Source organism: Rhopilema esculentum, chromosome 7 (assembly GCF_057945365.1).
Source record: "Rhopilema esculentum isolate cy_ngs chromosome 7, ASM5794536v1, whole genome shotgun sequence".
NCBI lineage: Eukaryota > Metazoa > Cnidaria > Scyphozoa > Rhizostomeae > Rhizostomatidae > Rhopilema > Rhopilema esculentum.
The window spans coordinates 5,610,546-5,629,029 of record NC_142821.1 but is presented as its reverse complement, the minus strand read 5'-3'; the positions used below and the strand labels follow the sequence as shown (position 1 = coordinate 5,629,029).

The following is an 18,484-nucleotide window of genomic DNA, read 5'->3' as shown; positions in this document are numbered from 1 at the left end:
GTCTTAATTAATGGACGATTGTTTTTTTGCTTTTAGTACTCTTTGATTTCATCTTTATTTGTTTTAATTGTCGAATTTTTTTTTCGAAAATAAGGCCGATAATAGAGAAGGGCATTTCTAAAATTGAAACCTTCTAATTTGACATAAAAATCTTTAATGTTAATGCAATTATATAATATAATATACCCAAGGAAAGACGGATTTTTTTTAAATCATTTTATTTCCAACGTTACCTTAGCACGATGAATCGCTCAACTCAAACTTATCTCCGTATGATAATTCTATAAATGATCTTTGATACGAACTTCGCATCGAGGTAACTTAAATGGGAATGCTACTTTAGGTCTTATTTTTCTGAGTAAATAATTTTTAATCTGAGTCTTAGTTAAATGATAACTTGGTAACTTAAGTTTTTATTTTTTTTGTAACTTGAACAACTCCTGCTCTGCTTACAGAAACTACTTGACTACTTATTCTCTTTCTGGGCGCCTACCATCTCTATGGTGCCATGGTGCCTACTTGCTTAATTTTTATGACAGGTACCGTCAATCTTGTGAATCTGGCTTTTCACCCTCTAGTCTTCCTTGCACGCACTGCTCTTTCAAGTTGAGCCTGGTTGTTTCTGGTCGTTTAAACTACCACGCGAGACGCGAGACGGCCCTTTTTATACCAAATTGGAAAAGATGCCAGACTGGTTCTTATAACATATGTACGTTGCGTGCTTGCTAACTATATTATCGTTATTTTGGTTCTTATAAACGCAATTCACCGATGAACGCACCAATGAACTTGTCTTGTCGCAACGCTTATTGCGTGAGATAAAGAAAAGAATTATTTCTCGCAAAAATTTTAATGTTATTTGACGTGAGTAGCTGCATCTTACGTCAAATTAGTGGAAGGCTTTGCTATTAAAAGAATGCACTCATTAATAGAGCTAAAAGTTTCGATTTGCAGTCAATAGAAGAGCTTCAAGATGTTTTCCAAGTTGAGTTTTCATTCTTATAGAGGACGATACGCAAATAAGACTGTAGAAAATGGTTGGTCTTTGCAAAAATGTTTTGGCGGTGCCACCAAGTAAAGGCTTGACGGAAAAAGAAGAAAGTTGTAATCTGGCTGCAGATCGATATTCAAGTTGTCCACGTTGTGAACTACTTACCTTTGCCAGTCTCGAAAACTGCAGTTTTCTAGGAATAATGAATCAACAAGAAATGTTAACAGAAAGCTGCAAAGAAGCAAATAACGAAGCAGACCGAATTGACCGTTCATTAGGCGCTTTTTGCAGGGAAAAAGAACACAAGGAATTCTCAGAGACACCAGAAAATATCAACGCTGGATCGAATGTTGAAAATCCCTCGAATGATTTTAGCAACGGTATTACTGTGACAACTAGTGTAGCAGCGTTTAACGGCAATATTGAGAGAACTTGCTGTTCCAATTGTCATACAAACACGAGCGTATATCACCTCGAAGATTCAGCGCAAAACAAGGGATCTATTAGCGCAAATGCTACAGTAACAATACCGGTTTCTTACTATAATGCATTGAGAGCTGCAGATTCAGCGAAAAGAACTTTATTGCACTGTGAACATTGCTGTAGTGACACTGAGGTTTCGTATATAGAGAAGAAAATGCCAAGGAATACATCCATTAAAGGTGACGGAGTTTGTGTAGCGACTCACCTGCTATGGCCTAAGCCTCTTGAAAAGATGCATTATGATTCAACTGGGGTTACGGAGAATGAATTAGTTGATGTTTCGAATGAAGGAAGAGGCGATGATAATATTAATACTGTTTTCGGAATGGAACTTGACAGCAAAAGCGAACAGAATGTTTATTTTACACCGAAGGTCGCAGGAGGGAATGGCAGAAAGAATAGGTTTAAAGATGGACAATGTTCCACGAACAATTTAGTTAAAGATGAATCGTCGAAATATCAGAGTTTTGGAAAAATGTTTCGAGGTTGCCCGGTTATAAGTTATAACGTTTATAATGATCAGGTTTGGAAAGAGCCGTATTACTTCTCCTCCGAAAAGCAATTGGCAACTGTCGACGTCAAAAAAGGCTCGCATATTAAGTATACTCCTTTGAGAAGTGATATTTCGTTTCAAACTTCTTGTGGTAAAATGTTTCCAGTCATCGATCAGACTCAGAAATATTATAATCTTGGTCAGTCTCCGAGTGAAAAACGGTCAGAAATGGATAACATAGATAATAACGCCCAGCTCAATCAAAGATTCGCCGATTATAGAATGGATGTTGGAGAAGCGGAAGAAAAAGAAAAAATACCTTGTTTTGGTCCTATGAATTGTATAACCGGAATGGAGTTGGATCCAGCTGTTGAATGTTCAGGTAAGTTTAAAACAAATAGATTAAATATTGACGAAGTTGACGCCAATAAAGAAAATTATGAACATTCTTATTCGGATTATACATTTGGAATTAGCTCAACTGATACCACGTGTAGAAGCTACCGAAGTTCAATTTCTGCTGAGGTAGACATAAAAGAAGATGAAAGGGGGGATGTTACTATGGAATCAGAAGCAGAAAATTCGACGCAAAAGCCAGGTATTACAGCGAATGGAGTGTTAGAATATTTGGGAATGTCGGAAGGTGATTTTTCGTATAAGAATCTCTGCGACATTCCTCAAGAACGTCTCCATATGTTGCTGACAAAGTTACAGCAGCAGAAAGCTGAAATAAGAATCAGTGCGAGAGAGAATTGTTTTCAGCAGTTACAAGATATCTTGAACAGAATTTCTTTAGAGGATGACAAGCGATTAGCCGACAAGGGCGTCGAGAAGTTGATCGAGGTTGCACGGGCTTATGTCGCAACGTTCAACGAAAAACCTGAAAGTGATCACGATTATAACCTCAGCACTACATCTCAGGTGTTTAGCGAAATGACTGGTGCGAGAGAAGCGGTGTCTGCCAGCTGTCGTGAAAGGAAGCCTTGTCTGTGTGAAGAGAACAATCGCCCTAGTAGCTCGAATGGAACTGGGATTTTAGCAGCAAATGCATTCATCCGTAAATTCAGATTTGATTATGTAGCAGAAGGAAAGACACGCGTGGATTCTTTAACTGTGGATGGGCGTGGTATAGACTTTAATGGAGTTAATAGAAATGAATTTGAAGTGACAGACAGAGAATGTACGGAATCAATTACATGTAGCAGCTGTTTTATTGGGGAAAAGGCGAAGAATAATAATGATGAAACGCATGGCAAGAATCGAAAAATTCATTATGCCGATAGGTCTAGTTTGAATTCTTCTTTTGACACTCAGGTCGAGTCTTTAACCGGTCATAGTCATGTACAATGCAATCAAAACGTCTCAATTTTGTCAGAAAACGGTAAAAGACCACTTGAAATTAGCAGCTCAGATGGGATCGTTGATGGCAGAAATGGGACAACTAGAGCTGTTGAAGAATGCAGTAAATTAATTGGGAATTGTAGATGCGAAGACAGTCTAGGTGAAGAGAAGGCTTTCGAAACAGGTATGAACATTTCCCAGGGGGGGGGGGTACTCCCATTATGGCCTGAAAAGGGGGTCCGTTCAGTGTCAAATAGGGCCAACGCTAAAATTTTAGAAAATTACCCTCAAATGGTATTACTTTTTGAAAAAAACCCTCAAACGGTAGCATAAAAACTGAAATTATTTCCTTAGTAGCATCCATTTCTTTGTGCTCTCCTGGCCCTTTTTTGACAAATTTCTTCATAATTGATAGTTGTTGTTTCGGGAAAGATAAATTTTGTTCATTATCTGTAACAAATCGCAAGCTAAACTGAGCAGTTCAGTCATTATCGAAAATGGGCCATTTGGTAGCCATTTGGTAGGACCCTCAAACGGACTGGAACCCCTGTCAGGCCTTAATGGGAGTACCCCCCTCCCCCGGGGGGGGGGGACAATTACCGAATTCAGTCTCAAGTAATATTCCAATGTTCACACAGCAAACTCAAGCAGCAATTACTTAGTTTATTTCAGGCAACATGCATTATTTTTGGGTTCACATGGTGTTAATGGCGTCCTTAAATCTAACGACACCATCTTTTCACACTGTATCTTTAAAATCCTTCAAGTGTAAGGTTAAAGATAATTTTTTCAGAGTTCATTGTTTTCAATCCTATTACTTAAAAGAACAACGTGAACTATCTCTGCAAGTGCAAGATCAGCTACATATATTATATAATATACATATACAGATACATATATTATAAATTGTTCATGAAAATATGACCATTGAAAAGTCCAGGCTTGCTTTATAAAGTTTTGAACAAATCACGGTGTTTGTAAGGGTATAACCTTGTAATCGTGTGGCATATATCTGCCCTAATTCTCCTTCAGGTCCAAATTTAAACATTCTGAAAAATATATACTTATAACTGAAGAACTTTATTAAAACTTGTATCTTTGCAATGAACTCTGACTGCATTTTCCGTTTTATCAGACAAGCCACAGGAAGATTGTTCACAAGACATGGAACTAGTGGCGGATGCATTATTGAGCCTCAGCGAATGCTTGCCTTCAAGCAGCAACGAAGGAAACACTATTGAGTCTTTTCGACCTGTTGTGAGAGAATTCTATCAGATTGAAGAAGCCAAGATATATAGAAGACGTTTATGCGACTTGATCGAGAAAGAAAGGAAGTCAAAAGGAAACGCGAATAAAGAGCGGCTACAAGTTTTCAGAGAGAAAAAGTTGGAGGAAATTGAAAAAAAAATCGGTGCGATAGTAAAGGAGAAAAAGACAGAAATTGATCTCAAATTTTCTTTCGAGATTAGTTTAATGAGTGAAAGTTTTAGACAAGAATTGTGGTTGAGAATTCAGGTATGTTGATTCTTGAAGAAGCGTTTTAGTGAAACAAACCTTTCTATAGCTGCAATGACAGTTATAAAGACATGAACATAAGTTCCTTTTTGTAATTTCACGCTCTTCATTTCTACAGCAAATAGCTCAAACTGAATTTTATTTTGTTGAGTATCTAGTCCCATTAGAATTTTAACAATATTTGAATTAAAGCCAATTTTAAAGTTGTTCCTCTCTACCATAACCGAGAAAGGGGAAGATTCCTGGTTGAGAAAAAGGTCATGATCAGTTATGTAACCTCCATGATAGTTACCTCTTTATAGTCAATTCACAGTCTGCTTAATTCCGACACCTTATCTTACATTTTTGTCTTTGTCTTTAAATGAGCTTAAAAGAAAATTTGTGTGAAAAGTATTTTGAATTTTAAAATACTTAATCTGTGTTTTAATCCTTTGAAGTACCAAGAAAACCTTTGATGCGAACTCTGTAAGGAATCTATGTCACAGGAAACAGTAACCAGTGTTTTCATGTCTTTATCAACAGAAATGCATTTGTGGAAAAGTTGGTCAGCTTTCTTGTTGCAGTCAATGTCGAAATGTATTTTATTGTAGCAAGAGATGTCAAGTTGTTGATAGCGATGAGCACGAACAAGTTTGTAGTCAAAGAAGAAAATTATAAATTTGTAAACAAATGGCATTTGTACATCACTATGTATGTTTGGGAATTAAGTTTTTTCTATTTCATCTTTGTCTCTGTTATCTAAAGTCTTTGTTGATACACAGTTGCATGTAAGCATGTTAGCTTCATGAAGTCTCTGGTGAACGAAATATAGACACATAATGATAAGAAAATTTGAATCAAATTGTGTAATATGTATCATTTTTATGAGCAAGTGCCTTAAAAGGCTAGCAAATCAACCATTGGCTTGTAAAGAACAAAACAGGCCACTGAAAACCCACCTCTTTTATTTAATCTCAGTGTCCTAAACAAAATTGAAAAGGCTTTGCTTTCCATGTTGAAGCAATTTGGGAATTTGGGAGTTTGGAATTGAAAACAAGGGCAAAGCATGCTGCTTGGGGAGGGGTACAATGGTTTTCATGGCAGAGAAATAGCACAAGGGTAGTACTCAAAGACATTTCTCAAAGAATTTTGTAAGCAAAAACGACATCCCTCGTTAGAGCTAATTTGCATTTTGCGAAAGATGGCGGGTCTGACAGCAAAGGACACGTAAGTCTCTTATTTCTATGGACATTTGAAGAACCAATTTATTTCAGAGATTTTCTCTGCTCGAACATTTTCGTAGATAAATACACTGATTTCTTTTTGTTAACACTGATATTTCTGATGTCGCTTTTGGCAGTGCTGAACAGTCTTTTGATAGTGTAAAGATTCCTTCTTTCTCGCTGTGACGGAACTCGTAATTCTCTCCGCAATTATCATGATGAAGTTTTTGTCACCGACTAGTTAGTATGCCTGGAAGATAATGGAATTACTATGATTTGAATTATTTACTTTCCAACTCTTCACACAACAGATGCAATGCGCTTGAAATAAATTCTTAAAGGAAATCTGTCTCGTTGTGGATTGGTTAACGAGAACAATAGCTAGAACAATAGCCTAAACACACTTCCAGCGCTCCGCCATATTTTTTACAATAGCTTTCTTTCATTTTGCTCAATACATCTTTATTGCATTTATTTAACAAGCTAGGAGCCCTGACATGTATTTTGGTTTGTAATCAAAGAGAAAATTAAAAAATTTTGATTCTTTTCTGAAGTTATTAGAAAAATTTCATTCTTGACAACCATTCTTGATACACAAGATATCACAAGATAACACTTTGATTTGGGTGGGATGTGCATGGTACGCCCAAACCAAGCTTCTCTGCATTTTATTCGAAAAACCTCTTCGCTTAGAGAAAGGCCCCTCTAATGGAGAAACGTGGCCCCCGGTTATCCCCTTGGATTTTTAAGGCTAGATTCACCACTGCATACCTCGAGTGAAGTATTAGTACTGATAATACTAGTCACTAGTATTAGTATTAGTATATAGTACTAGTCACAGATGAAGTATTAGTACTGATAATACTATTAGTATCAATCAACGCTTATCATTATTCTATTCAAAGGCGATCGTACAATCAGTGACAATGCAGACTTAGGCAGTGACAAATACTAGTTAAAGATCAATAACAGAAGTCTTTAATATGGAATTCAACATAAGGAATAGCGACCAAAAAGGAATTTGGTGTTTTACAGAACTATCTTGTATCGCAAATAAAGCATTTCTAATTGTCTTTCAGTATTATGGGTAATATAGTACTAAAAAAATTCTTTTCATTTGCCTACACATAAACTGAGAAATTGAACTGCCTTTACTTTAATCTTTGGAAATGCTGATCTGTAGCAAAAAACACCCGTAAGCGCCCACAAAGTAGATACCTTTAGGATTGATTATTTAGAAAAAATTATTGCTCTGTCTTTGTGAATATTGGTCGCTCTTATCTTTGCTATGTTTCAATTGCCGACGTAACTCTGTCATGAAATTTTGAAAAGCTTTCCATGATCTTTTTGACGAAATTTTACCTTCTAAGGCTCATAACCTGGATCCCGTTTTTTCATTATTTAGCGTTTACGAAGGAATAATAAAGAATAATAGTGTAAAAGGAATAATTACTTAAATATAAACAAATATTTTTTCTAAGTTTCTGGATCTATGAAAACATATACAATTACACACAATTGATTGGGAGTCAAATTGTATAACATATATAGATACATTTAATTGATAGTCCTTGCAAAGGGATTCCCCCATACTCCCTTCTTCTCTCCCAAAGCGATACTTAACATGGGGTGTGCCTTAGACATTAGCATAGGATAGGCTGGTTGAAGGTAGAGGGTAGGTAAAAAATGAAACTTCATTCGTACCCCTCCAATTTTAGCTTGGATACATTCTTTTTGTAGGAACACACTTTCGAAGAATATCGAGGCTCGATTTGCAACATAAGAATGTGCCCAGTCTCCGATGAATAATTAGAATAGATAAGAATAGAATAGAAAATTTTATCAGTCAATAAACCGTGCTACAAAAACTTTCATGCAAAACTGGTTTTCAGGGTTTGAGAAACATTTTATAATGTGTTGTTGTAGAAAAATCAATTAAGAAAACCTGAGCCTCAAAATATTCAAGAAACAAGAACACGGAGCATCGCTCAAGATATATGGTTCTTCCTAAAAGGAGTTTGTTTAGACTGAAACTTAATAAAAATTCAAGATTGCTAAGCCAACTGCAATATTGAGCAAACATCGCTGAAACAAACAGTAGTTTTTTCCCTTACTTGGCCACCACCATTCGAGGAAAACTACATCATGCATAATGGATGCCCTATCAAAGTGGATGCCCATTTATCGCGCATTATTTATGATGTAACTTCTAACATTTAAACAGTCAGAGTAAAAAAGTTTCTGTCATTGTGTTTCTTAATTAGAAAACTGTTGCGTAGACACAGCCCAGCATTACATGAGGTTCTACAAAACGTTAAAGAAAGAGAAGTCAATAAAATGAGTCAAGTTTGCTAATCATATATTAGTTTCAGGAAAGTTTTTTGAAAAACTCTAGTTATTTCTGCTTGAATTTGCCACAGTATGTTTTGTGAATCCATTTGTGTTTTTCGTAGCAGGCTTTGCGACAATAGAAGGCATTCAAGCATTCACATGCAAAACTAGCTTCAAGATTGCCACATTGCAAGCAGATCTGCGATGGAAATGAAAAACCACAATTAATATAGCTTCAGTAGTGATCTAAAGTAAAAAATTGGAAACAACATGATGACAATTTAATGAAGTCTGGCTGTATGTAAATTTAGCTCTGTCTCAACTTTTCTTCAAAAATTGCCCATTTATTCGGAGTATCTTTCCCAGTCAAATGCTCTAGTTGGTATGTCAACAGTTACTTTTACGTTAAAAAATATGCAATATTCTCAAGTGCGTATGGATTTGAAGGAAGTTTTCAGAGGGGAGAGGGAACCTTAATAGGTTGGAGGTAGAGGACGTTCCATTATTTAGGGGTACCTTTTCTCTGAGAAGTGGGGAATTATCGATGTCAATTTTTAAAATATGTGCAGAGTTATGGGTGTAATTTGTAGAAACACGAGATTTATCAGTGTCATTTAGGGAAATATTGCAAAATTTTAAGGAGGGAAATTTGGCATGAACAAAATGAATGTTTAGTTAGAAATGAAAGTATGAAATAAGCGAAAAATTGAATTTTGGGCCAAGGACATGCATAATTTGATGGATGATTTCGTTGTGTTTTAAGAAATGTTATTTGCTTTGCGGAAATTTGGGTATAGACTTCATCATGTTGGCGTTATTATGAGTCACATTTTTTCAGACATGTGTGGAATTATGGGCCCCAATTTTGGTCAAGAATGGCACGTCCCTGTCCAAAACTACGCTTAGTTACCCTCTCGAGAGGTATTTTGGCATCATCCCCAGCTGAATGTAATATCCTTAAAAAAACAGAAAATCTTCTTATGACCGTTAATGTCAGTAGAGAGAGTTTCTGTGGCGACACTGAGCAACAACTAGGATCCTTCTCAAGAAGAGAAAGGTGTAATGTCCGGAGCAAGCCTAAGCATAGAACTTTCACCAAGCCGATCTTGATAACCTTAGGTTATCAACCGTACTCAACATAGTTACAGTGAGGAATAAGTATAATTCGACTTTTCCCCAAAAGCCTAGATAGTTTCTTAAAAATTGTTGCCAAAAGCAAAGGGTAATTGACAGTGAAATTAAGTATCGATAAGTGAATGACATGACGTTAGAATAGCGTGATTGTGAAATTACGTCTTTGATGTATCGGAAATCACCATTGCTACGGTTGACGGTAATAGAGTCCAAAGGTCAGTTTGCTATCCAGACTTTATCGCGGACGTTACCCGGGAATGGTTTATGATCTCAGGTAGGAAAGTGGTCTGGTCTCTATCTGACTTCAATGGTCTCTTTCTGATTTCAATGGTCTCTTTCTGATTTCAATGGTCTCTTTCTGATTTCAATGGTCTCTTACATTTTAGGTAGAAAATTGAGAGAATGGTATCTATACTATTCCTCAGTTTTCCTACTTAGTTTCCCTGCTCTTTTAAAGAGAGGATCCAAGATTCAAATCGTTCGCTATTAGAAATTGAATTGGCTTATTTTTAAGAAGACCTTTCATCATCATATTTAATTTTAGGCCTATATAGCGGTTCACAGTTTATTTCTCATATTTTACTAATGATAAAACCCCAAGGGTTGTGGTTCTTTTTTGCTATATGATGTTTTTAAGGGTTACGATCTTTGAACTGCTTTTGATATTGATGCAAATCTTTGTTAGTTTCACACGGCCGGAAAATTGCTATGGGGAATTTCGATTAACTGGATCTAAACTTAATGTTCGAAGCAAACCACTCATTGTTATCTCGTTTTGCAAAGCATTGATAAGTTATTCCATGTAAGAGGCACATGAACTTGCTGGACAGAGCCATCTGTTAACTTTCAAATCAACTCATTAACTCGATTTTGTTTAAGGCCAGTTTTTTTGTTCCAGGGCAATCCAGTAGCTACAAACTACTCATCCGTTTAAATTCACCAAAGGTTACAGGATACCGGACTGCTTTTCATACCGTTTAAGCCCCGTTTACACGATACTGGTTTCACTCAAGACCGGATTCGTTTCATGACAGATGGGCATTCTGTTTACACGACGAGGACTCAATGCGATATGGTTCCGCTCAAATTTTACTGCTGAGTAACTTCATTCTGCAAAAGTGTAAATGCAACCTCAATCCAATATGAAAAGTAATTCGATATGTGAAAAGGTACATGTGTATCTCTTTAAGCCAGCATTGTAGCAGTCTTATTTAAACAGTAAAAACGTTAACACTGCAAGATATTAATTAAATGTTTCATCCAAGTGGTCACATTCATTAATGCTTTCCAAATGGAATATGAATTGAACTGCGAACTTGCTCAAAACCATATTTTCATATATTTCGACACATGCTATGTTATTTTCAATTTGGACGCCAATCGAGGTTAATAGTCAAGAAAGAGGCTGCAGCTTATTACGTTTGTTTTACCAATATATTGCATGCTGTCGAGTTAAATTTTGTGTCTTTTGTCAGCCCACTGGCTGCATCTTGAATCACATTTGGGTAGCTGGTTTAAGTAAGGAGCACGCTGCTCAAAGATGAGACTAGCCTTAGATTTCACATTTTTTACTGATGTACTCTTATGCTGGTTTAGAGAGTAACTTCATATTAGAGAGTAATTCAAGTTACAGTTAATGGGTTAATCGAATTACACAACGTGTTTGAAGGCTGCTTTTTGAAAATAACTAGAACATACCGTATGCAACCGTATGTACATGCATTCAGTGGTGTAGTGGAGGGGTAAAGCGGCATAACGCCGTTACGCTCGCTAAAATGTATGAGCTGCAGCGTTTTACTACCTACCCAAGCCTTAAGCTTCTTAAATATCAGTATCATACTAGATATCAGTACGAATAGCCAATTTTTTGATTAGACGGTATGTCAAATTAATTGTTAGAGGCGCTGACTACAGACCCAAGGGTCCGTGGTTCGAGACCCAAGGCATGGCAAAACTTTGGCCAGCTCCTTGCATTTCCAGGCATAGGAATCACGAGGTGTTGTTATTTCGAGAGGAAGGACCAGGGCATTGCTCGATAAGCACAAGCATCTCAGTGTCCTAAAAACTACCTTCGGATGCTAGGTAGAAACAAATACAACAAATAGAACAAATGAATTGTTTAGGCTTTCAATGCTTGTCTCAACCAAGATTCGAATGAGTATGAAAGTGATTAAAGTCACATGTATATATTGCAATTGCATTTTGGACATTGCTTATGTAAATTGGACATGTAAAGTTCGAGGATCTGTTTGTTTGTGATTGTAGCCAGTACCGTAGGAAGGATATTGTTCATTGGTCAAAATAGAAAGAAAGATCATAGAAGTAAATGATTATGGTTACCTAGGTCATTTACTAATACCTGAAAATTAAACAAATACGAAAATTGACAGAAGAATAGATACAGGAGGGCAAAGATTTGGGTAATATGTTGATTAATGAGAAAAAATCAATACTTTGAATTTGTAGAAAAGAGAGTAACGAATGGAGTCATACTACTAGCAAAAACATGTGGTGTGAAAACATGGACACTGGTACGGATTGGATGTGGCACGGAGAAGCATGGAAAAAGCCATGTTTAACATCAAATGCCTGAACAAGTAGAAAAATTAAAGTTTAAGATCAAAAATCAAATAGTTTGACGTTGTAGAACACGCAGAAAAGTGTGAGTTGCAAATGAGCAAGCCATGTAGCCAACTGGACACAAAAGATGGGCAGAGAAGATACCAAATTTAATAAAGAGGGTGCAAAAGACAACAAAATGGGACTTAAAGATGATTTACTGAACATTGTATATATCACTAGGATGAGGTATAACTCAAACAGTTAGATGTTCAATGCGGAGATGTCTTAAAAAGCACAACATACGGTATTCTTCTGAAAAGAGCTAATGAAACGCTAATTTTGTTTTTTAACTTTGGCGTTCATAAGAATTTACGTCAATACATCACTTCATGCATTGTAGATACCGAAGTAAACAATGCTGCTAAAAATCATAATATTTAAAACATCTGTGACTCCTGAGAATTCAATTGGTGAGTAGTATCAGAAAACGCCATAGTTAATTACCAGACGAAATGACACGTCTTAAACTTGAGTACAGCTTGTTTCCAGATTGACAACTGCTCGATAAATTAGAAAAAAGCTTATCTTGATAAAGATAATTCTAGGCGCCGGTTTTTTGATAACTGCGGAGATATAAGGTGAAAATAAATCTCAGAAGCATTCCAACAGATTCAGGCATACTGAATTTCAACAAAATGTATTATTGTGGAAATTCGTGTCCAACTTGAAGAATTATTCTAATTAATGATTATTTGGTTCTTCAAGAACCATTTAAATCATGGATCGTAATGTTTTTCATAATAAGCCAAATATTTTCAACGATGTGAAAATTTGAATTTGATGGACGTTATAGAAAAACTTGAATTCTTCTTGTTTGGAAATAGATTGTTGTAAAAATTGTTCCCTTTTTTGTATTTGTGTAAGACAATCATTTTTTTTTGTCTGGAAGGATTTTTAGCTATAAAACCTTGCTCAGCCATAAGTTTCGTGTCCTTTAATGTCCCTAAGTGTAAAGGCTGTGAAGTGAAACAGACAAATTCTTTCCCCTCTAACATCAATTTTTTTACACGTCCACTGCTTGGCATCTTTGCTACTTAAAACACTCTCGAGAAAACATTTTTAAATTCTCAAAGCTGTTCCGTGGCTATATCTAAGTTGCTCGACAATTTTTTCGAAAATTAAAGTCCTCTTTTTCATAAATATCGTATAGCGACTCGCCTCTCATTTGACATTTTTTCTCCTTTAGGCATTAGGCATGTTCTATACTTCTACAAACAAGATCTTTTCTGCGTAATTTTTAAGATTTGGTCTTCTATGGCATTAGCAAGGTTTTTAAGATTTTCCCGCCAAAATTTGCTACAAAGTACGCCTATTTCACCGAACTTATGCATTCAAATTTGTTTGGTATGGTTGAAAAGTTGACAAGAAGTTCCGCCATTTTGAACATAGTGGTGCAATTCTTTTGCAAGGGAAGTGTAATAACTGGCTATGCACCGATTTTAACCCATAAGCCGCCCGCGCCATCTTTGACCCATATAGCCGTCCGCGCCGCCTTAAGCCAATTTAGCCGTCCGCGCCGCCTTTAACCAGTCTAGCCACCTGGCAATCTTTAACTTATCTAGCCGTCCATAAAAAGTCTAGCAGTCCGCGTTACCTTGAACTTCAAGCAACAAGCAAATATGGTTTGTTAAAAAGAAAGCCAGAAGATATATGCTTTTGCGAGAGCCTCAGCATATATCCCCAAGAAAAAGTTAAGAGCGTCACAGGAAGGGTATTAATTTTAGCGTGTTTACTGTCAAGACAGAACCATGACTATTGAAATTATGAAAGAAATCTATAGTTGCTAGGCACTAAAATTTAACAAACAAGGATGCATTTAGATCCTTACTTTATGAAAGATAGTGGTATATTACAACTTGAGAGTTACTGACAACATCAATGCACGAAAACCTAAAAGTACAGCCGTTGGATTAGAAAACGTAAGCTTCCCATAACAAAATCCCTGGCGAGAATATCAAAATTTAAACAACGCAAAGAAAGTTCTTAAAGTGATAGTGAGCATGCAACTGAAGATAATGCAGAACTTTAATTGCAATTTAGAGTATTGTTTTATTTCAATTATTGTATTTGTTTCAACAATCGTTTGCATTGATTAGTAAAATGCTTCACAATGCCAACCTTAAACAGCCCGTCCTCTACTCTACCCGTTGGCATCGCACTTAAACCTATCAATACATTACGCTTTAAGCTTCCATGCAATCACAATAAGACATGCTTCAGCTTCGATTTGCAAGCTGGTACCAGAAATTATCAAGGATTTTCAAAACATTTAATCTACTTTAAGTATAGATGTGTTGTATTCTTGATTCAAATAGCTTTGAAGTCATTGGTATCAGATTCATAATATTGTTTGTTCAATTGTGCAAGTATCTTTCTGTTTTACCCGACGTTCTTCTTTGCGCATTTATAATTCATCAAAAACGCATACACATTGCAGCTGTGGTTCCACGATAAATAAAATCGTAACAATTTATTGCAATTTTATCCTTATGTAGATGAAAAGAATTGTAGTTTACTTTCTTCACAAGATGCAACAGCTGTGCTAAGCAGATGTGATTTGCGGTTTCGTCAGAGAGAAACACGCCTAATTGAACAAAAATGTAACATTGTCAGTCAATTTTTACCATCATCATTGAACATATCTATTTTTGCATAAATTTCCGGTTGCAAACGTTAGGTTTTTCTCATTAATTTTCATGCCGAACACAAAATTGATGCAATTTGGTAAAAGATGCAGAATTTTACGGGGATAACGGCCCTGGACACTGGACCATTTGGATTGTGTTCAGTGTCAAGTGGTCCTAAGATTTAAATCTCTACTGAACATTTCGCTGAGCATTCGAATGAATTACCTGAGAAGTTCTAGATCCTTTACAAGCCATTTTCGTTACCAATCTGTGCAGAGTCTCGGACTTATTTCTGCTTTACGTTTGTTGTTGATTGGCTCATAGATTGGCCTAATGACTCATAGCAAACATTTTCTAAGAAATGCTCAGTGGTTGAGCAAGTTGGGCAGATGAATGGGATTTTTCACTGTACTTTCTTGTTGGCTATTGTTCAGTGAAATGTTAAGTTCAATTTTCCAAGACCTTAGAAACATCAAAGAAAGAATTTTTAGAATCAACGTTGCATACCTTGCTTCCCTCTAATTTTGCTTTGATTATTTCACATTTGATCTTTGCATATGCTTTTTTGCACTCAAAATCCTTTCGCCTTTCAGCATATTTCATTTCCCTGTTGATGGACTTTTTTATTTCATCCTCCATAATTTGTTCTAGATCCAATTCAATTTTTCTCTTATTATCTTCAAATTGTCTCTCAAACGAATCATTTAACCTGTTAATAAGTACTTGCTTTTCTTGTTCAACTGCTTCTTGCAATTGGGCTTTTATGTCCACCAGTTCTTCATTTTTGAGCTCCTTGTGTTCGTTAGGGTATTCGGCAAGCAGCTGCTTGTTGATTGCTTCTATTTCAGTCATTCTGTCTGAATCCTCTCCCCATATCCACAGCATGCTGTCAATCTCACCTAAAGATGAAAGCACTCTTACTTAACCGAGTGGTTGAGTATCAAGTTGATTTTTGTATCATATTTTTATCAAAATTCATAGTATTTTACCAAATATTGTGGAAAATAAACACACGCGCTGTGTAAGAAAAGCATACTTGTATACTTGTATACTTCTTGTGTTTGTTTAGAAAGTAATAAATCGAAAAGAAAATTTTGACAGAAATACTCACAGTTTTCTTCTTTTTTCGGTGCCTTCTTTGCAGGGACATATTCGGTAATACTAAAATCTTTGCTTTCCATTTTTAACCTGTGATGTTTATGAAAGCGTTTCACCTGCCCAGCTTCCATCATTTTTAAAAGAAAGAAACGAACTGGGAATTCTAACAATTGTCCTGAAATTCGACTGAAAAATTCGAACCTTCTGCCAGATTACTGCGTGGCTGTAATCTCAAAAAAATTTGCATGGAAATCGCTCAAACGTTTTTTATAAAATTTATTATAACGCTAAAATAATTCAACCACATTTTTATCCACAAAAATTGAGCGCAAATTCAGATATCATAACTTCGTTAAGATATCAAAAGCACGAAAAGAGAAATCATAACATAATTAGGAGCTTTTCGTCCAACAAGCCTAAGAACATAAACTTCAGATACTAAAAAAAGCAGATACGTATCGAAAGTAAATATTGCGGAGGAATGGTGCGTTTGGCTGGTTCCATCAGCAACCGCTAACCTCTTACCCAGTTGAAGAATCCGAATTCTTTCAGTCTACACAAGTTAGGATCCTTTGTTCTGCTGTAGATGGACTCCAAATTGCCTAAATGCAAATAGGATCTTGCTTGTGCAATATGATTTTATGATTCTCGTCACTATAATTTAATCTGGTAAATCCGGATTTTTGAGCAATTGTGAACATATGATATATTTTGTGGCATATAGTACAAAGTATATAGCATAAATAGTGTATGATATACAGTACATAGTTTTTAGCATAAACCATGTAAGACTTGTTTTGCAATGCAATGCAATGATAATGTTTTTGTGAGGTACAACATACCACGGTGTGCAGATTAAATCAGGGCAAAACGGGGCTGAACCTTTCATCGCTTTTCTTTTGTTTATGACCAAATTTCAAAAACGGGGCGAAAAAGTTTTAGATCTACTCATTGACTAGGCGCAATTGCATCAACCTCTTTGAAAATGAAAATGTTTCCATTCAGCGTTAACTTTTTGTGGCAGCGGTTTTTCCCCACACCTTTATATAGAAGATTCGAGCGTTACTGTTGCGTCTTATCAGATGCTATTTTCTCTTCAGGTTTCCATTGTCTTTTACGCATTACCATTGACTGTTTGAAAATGTAAACAAACAATTTGATTGGCTTAAAACATTTTTCATCCTTGTTGTATGTAATACATAGCATATGGTACATAGCATATAGCATATAGTTTATAGTATTTAAAATATAGTATACAGTATATAGTATAAAGTATATAGTATATAGTATATAGTATAAAGTATATAGTATATAGTATATAGTATATAGTATATAGTATATAGTATATAGTATATAGTAATATAGTATATAGTATATAGTATATAGTATATAGTATATAGTATAAAGTATATAGTATATAGTATATAGTATATAGTATATAGTATATAGTATATAGTATATAGTATATAGTAATATAGTATATAGTATATAGTATATAGTATATAGTATATAGTATAAAGTATATAGTATATAGTATATAGTATATAGTATATAGTATAAAGTATATAGTATATAGTATATAGTATATAGTATATAGTATATAGTATATAGTATATAGTATATAGTATATAGTATATAGTATATAGTATATAGTATATAGTATATAGTATATAGTATATAGTATATAGTATATAGTATATAGTTTATAGTATATAGTATATAGTATATAATATATAGTATATAGTTTATAACATATAGTATATAGTATATATTATATAGTATAAAGTATATAGTATTTAGTATCTAGTATATAGTATATAGTATATAGTAGATAGTATAAAGTATATAGTATATAGTATATAGTAAAGAATATATAGTATATAGAATAGAGTATATAGTACATAGTTTATAGTATATAATATTAAGTATATGGTTTATTGTGTTATTGTGTATTACATAATATTGACATCATCGACTGCTTTTACTTTCTGATTGTGTGGAACGGCTAGGAACGGCAAGTGCAACGAGCCTTGCACAAAAAGTGATCAAATCCTCCTGTTCTGGTAAAGCTTATTCGATTGTGAATGGCTACATACATTCCTTATGTACGTACATTCTTCAGATCCTTATTAATGGATTCAGCTGTGATTAAAACATTTCAATATTAGCATACGTTTAAGAGGGTTTTGGAACAATTTGTTGAGGGTCGTTAGCTCTGGTGCTGAAATACTTTCGCATACTCTCAAATGATGAAATGATCTTTTTGCCTGAGAAACTTGGCCCAAAATATAGCCAATTCTAGGCTCAAAGAAGATCTACAAAGAAATAGTCTTACTCCATCTAGCTACTTTTATTTTAATCTGCTGATGCTAACAAGCTTCACAATGCTATTTACAAAAAGCTATATGCTATATATATAATGAATGCTATATACAAGGAATTGTACCGACACCTTTATGTATACACCATTAAGATAACAGTACCATCTAAAAAACACTGTGACATCAGTGTTCGAGACTATAGGGAGCTGAGAGGGGAGGAAGGGTGGTTGGCTTGTCCAATTTGAGACTCCAGCCCAGAAATACAAATCAAAGCCACATAGGCTGGGGTAGACTACCTAGAACTTCAAAATCCTTCTTGCGATTTT

At 35.3% G+C, this 18,484-nt stretch overlaps 2 protein-coding genes across 2 annotated transcripts; one reads left to right on the top strand and one right to left on the bottom strand.

Moving 5' to 3' along the window:
* Positions 1 to 108: 108 nt before the first annotated feature.
* On the top strand, positions 109 to 9,303 carry LOC135683038 (uncharacterized). The gene is made up of 4 exons (XM_065198167.2): positions 109 to 3,492; positions 4,444 to 4,823; positions 5,346 to 6,029; positions 8,482 to 9,303. The coding sequence occupies exons 1-3, from the start codon at positions 1,035 to 1,037 to the stop codon at positions 5,478 to 5,480; spliced, it is 2,973 nt and encodes a 990-aa protein (XP_065054239.2). The 5' UTR covers positions 109 to 1,034; the 3' UTR covers positions 5,481 to 6,029; positions 8,482 to 9,303.
* Positions 6,975 to 16,992, bottom strand: LOC135683041 (uncharacterized). Its single transcript, XM_089109437.1, has 2 exons — positions 15,247 to 16,992; positions 6,975 to 8,555 (listed from the first exon to the last, which is right to left on the bottom strand). The coding sequence occupies exons 1-2, from the start codon at positions 15,622 to 15,624 to the stop codon at positions 8,421 to 8,423; spliced, it is 513 nt and encodes a 170-aa protein (XP_088965563.1). The 5' UTR covers positions 15,625 to 16,992; the 3' UTR covers positions 6,975 to 8,420.
* Between the last annotated feature and the right edge of the window lie 1,492 nt (positions 16,993 to 18,484).

What these genes read in the sequence shown, in the direction of transcription:
- LOC135683041 (XM_089109437.1), bottom strand. Translation starts at nt 15,624, where the DNA reads ATGCTGTGGATATGGGGAGAGGATTCAGACAGAATGACTGAAATAGAA. An exon ending in CAAAATTAGAGGGAAGCAAG is followed by an intron (nt 8,556 to 15,246) that starts GTATGCAACGTT and finishes TTTCCATCGCAG; the next exon opens with ATCTGCTTGCAATGTGGCAA.
- LOC135683038 (XM_065198167.2), top strand. Translation starts at nt 1,035, where the DNA reads ATGGTTGGTCTTTGCAAAAATGTTTTGGCGGTGCCACCAAGTAAAGGC. An exon ending in AGAGAAGGCTTTCGAAACAG is followed by an intron (nt 3,493 to 4,443) that starts GTATGAACATTT and finishes CCGTTTTATCAG; the next exon opens with ACAAGCCACAGGAAGATTGT. An exon ending in AATTGTGGTTGAGAATTCAG is followed by an intron (nt 4,824 to 5,345) that starts GTATGTTGATTC and finishes CTTTATCAACAG; the next exon opens with AAATGCATTTGTGGAAAAGT.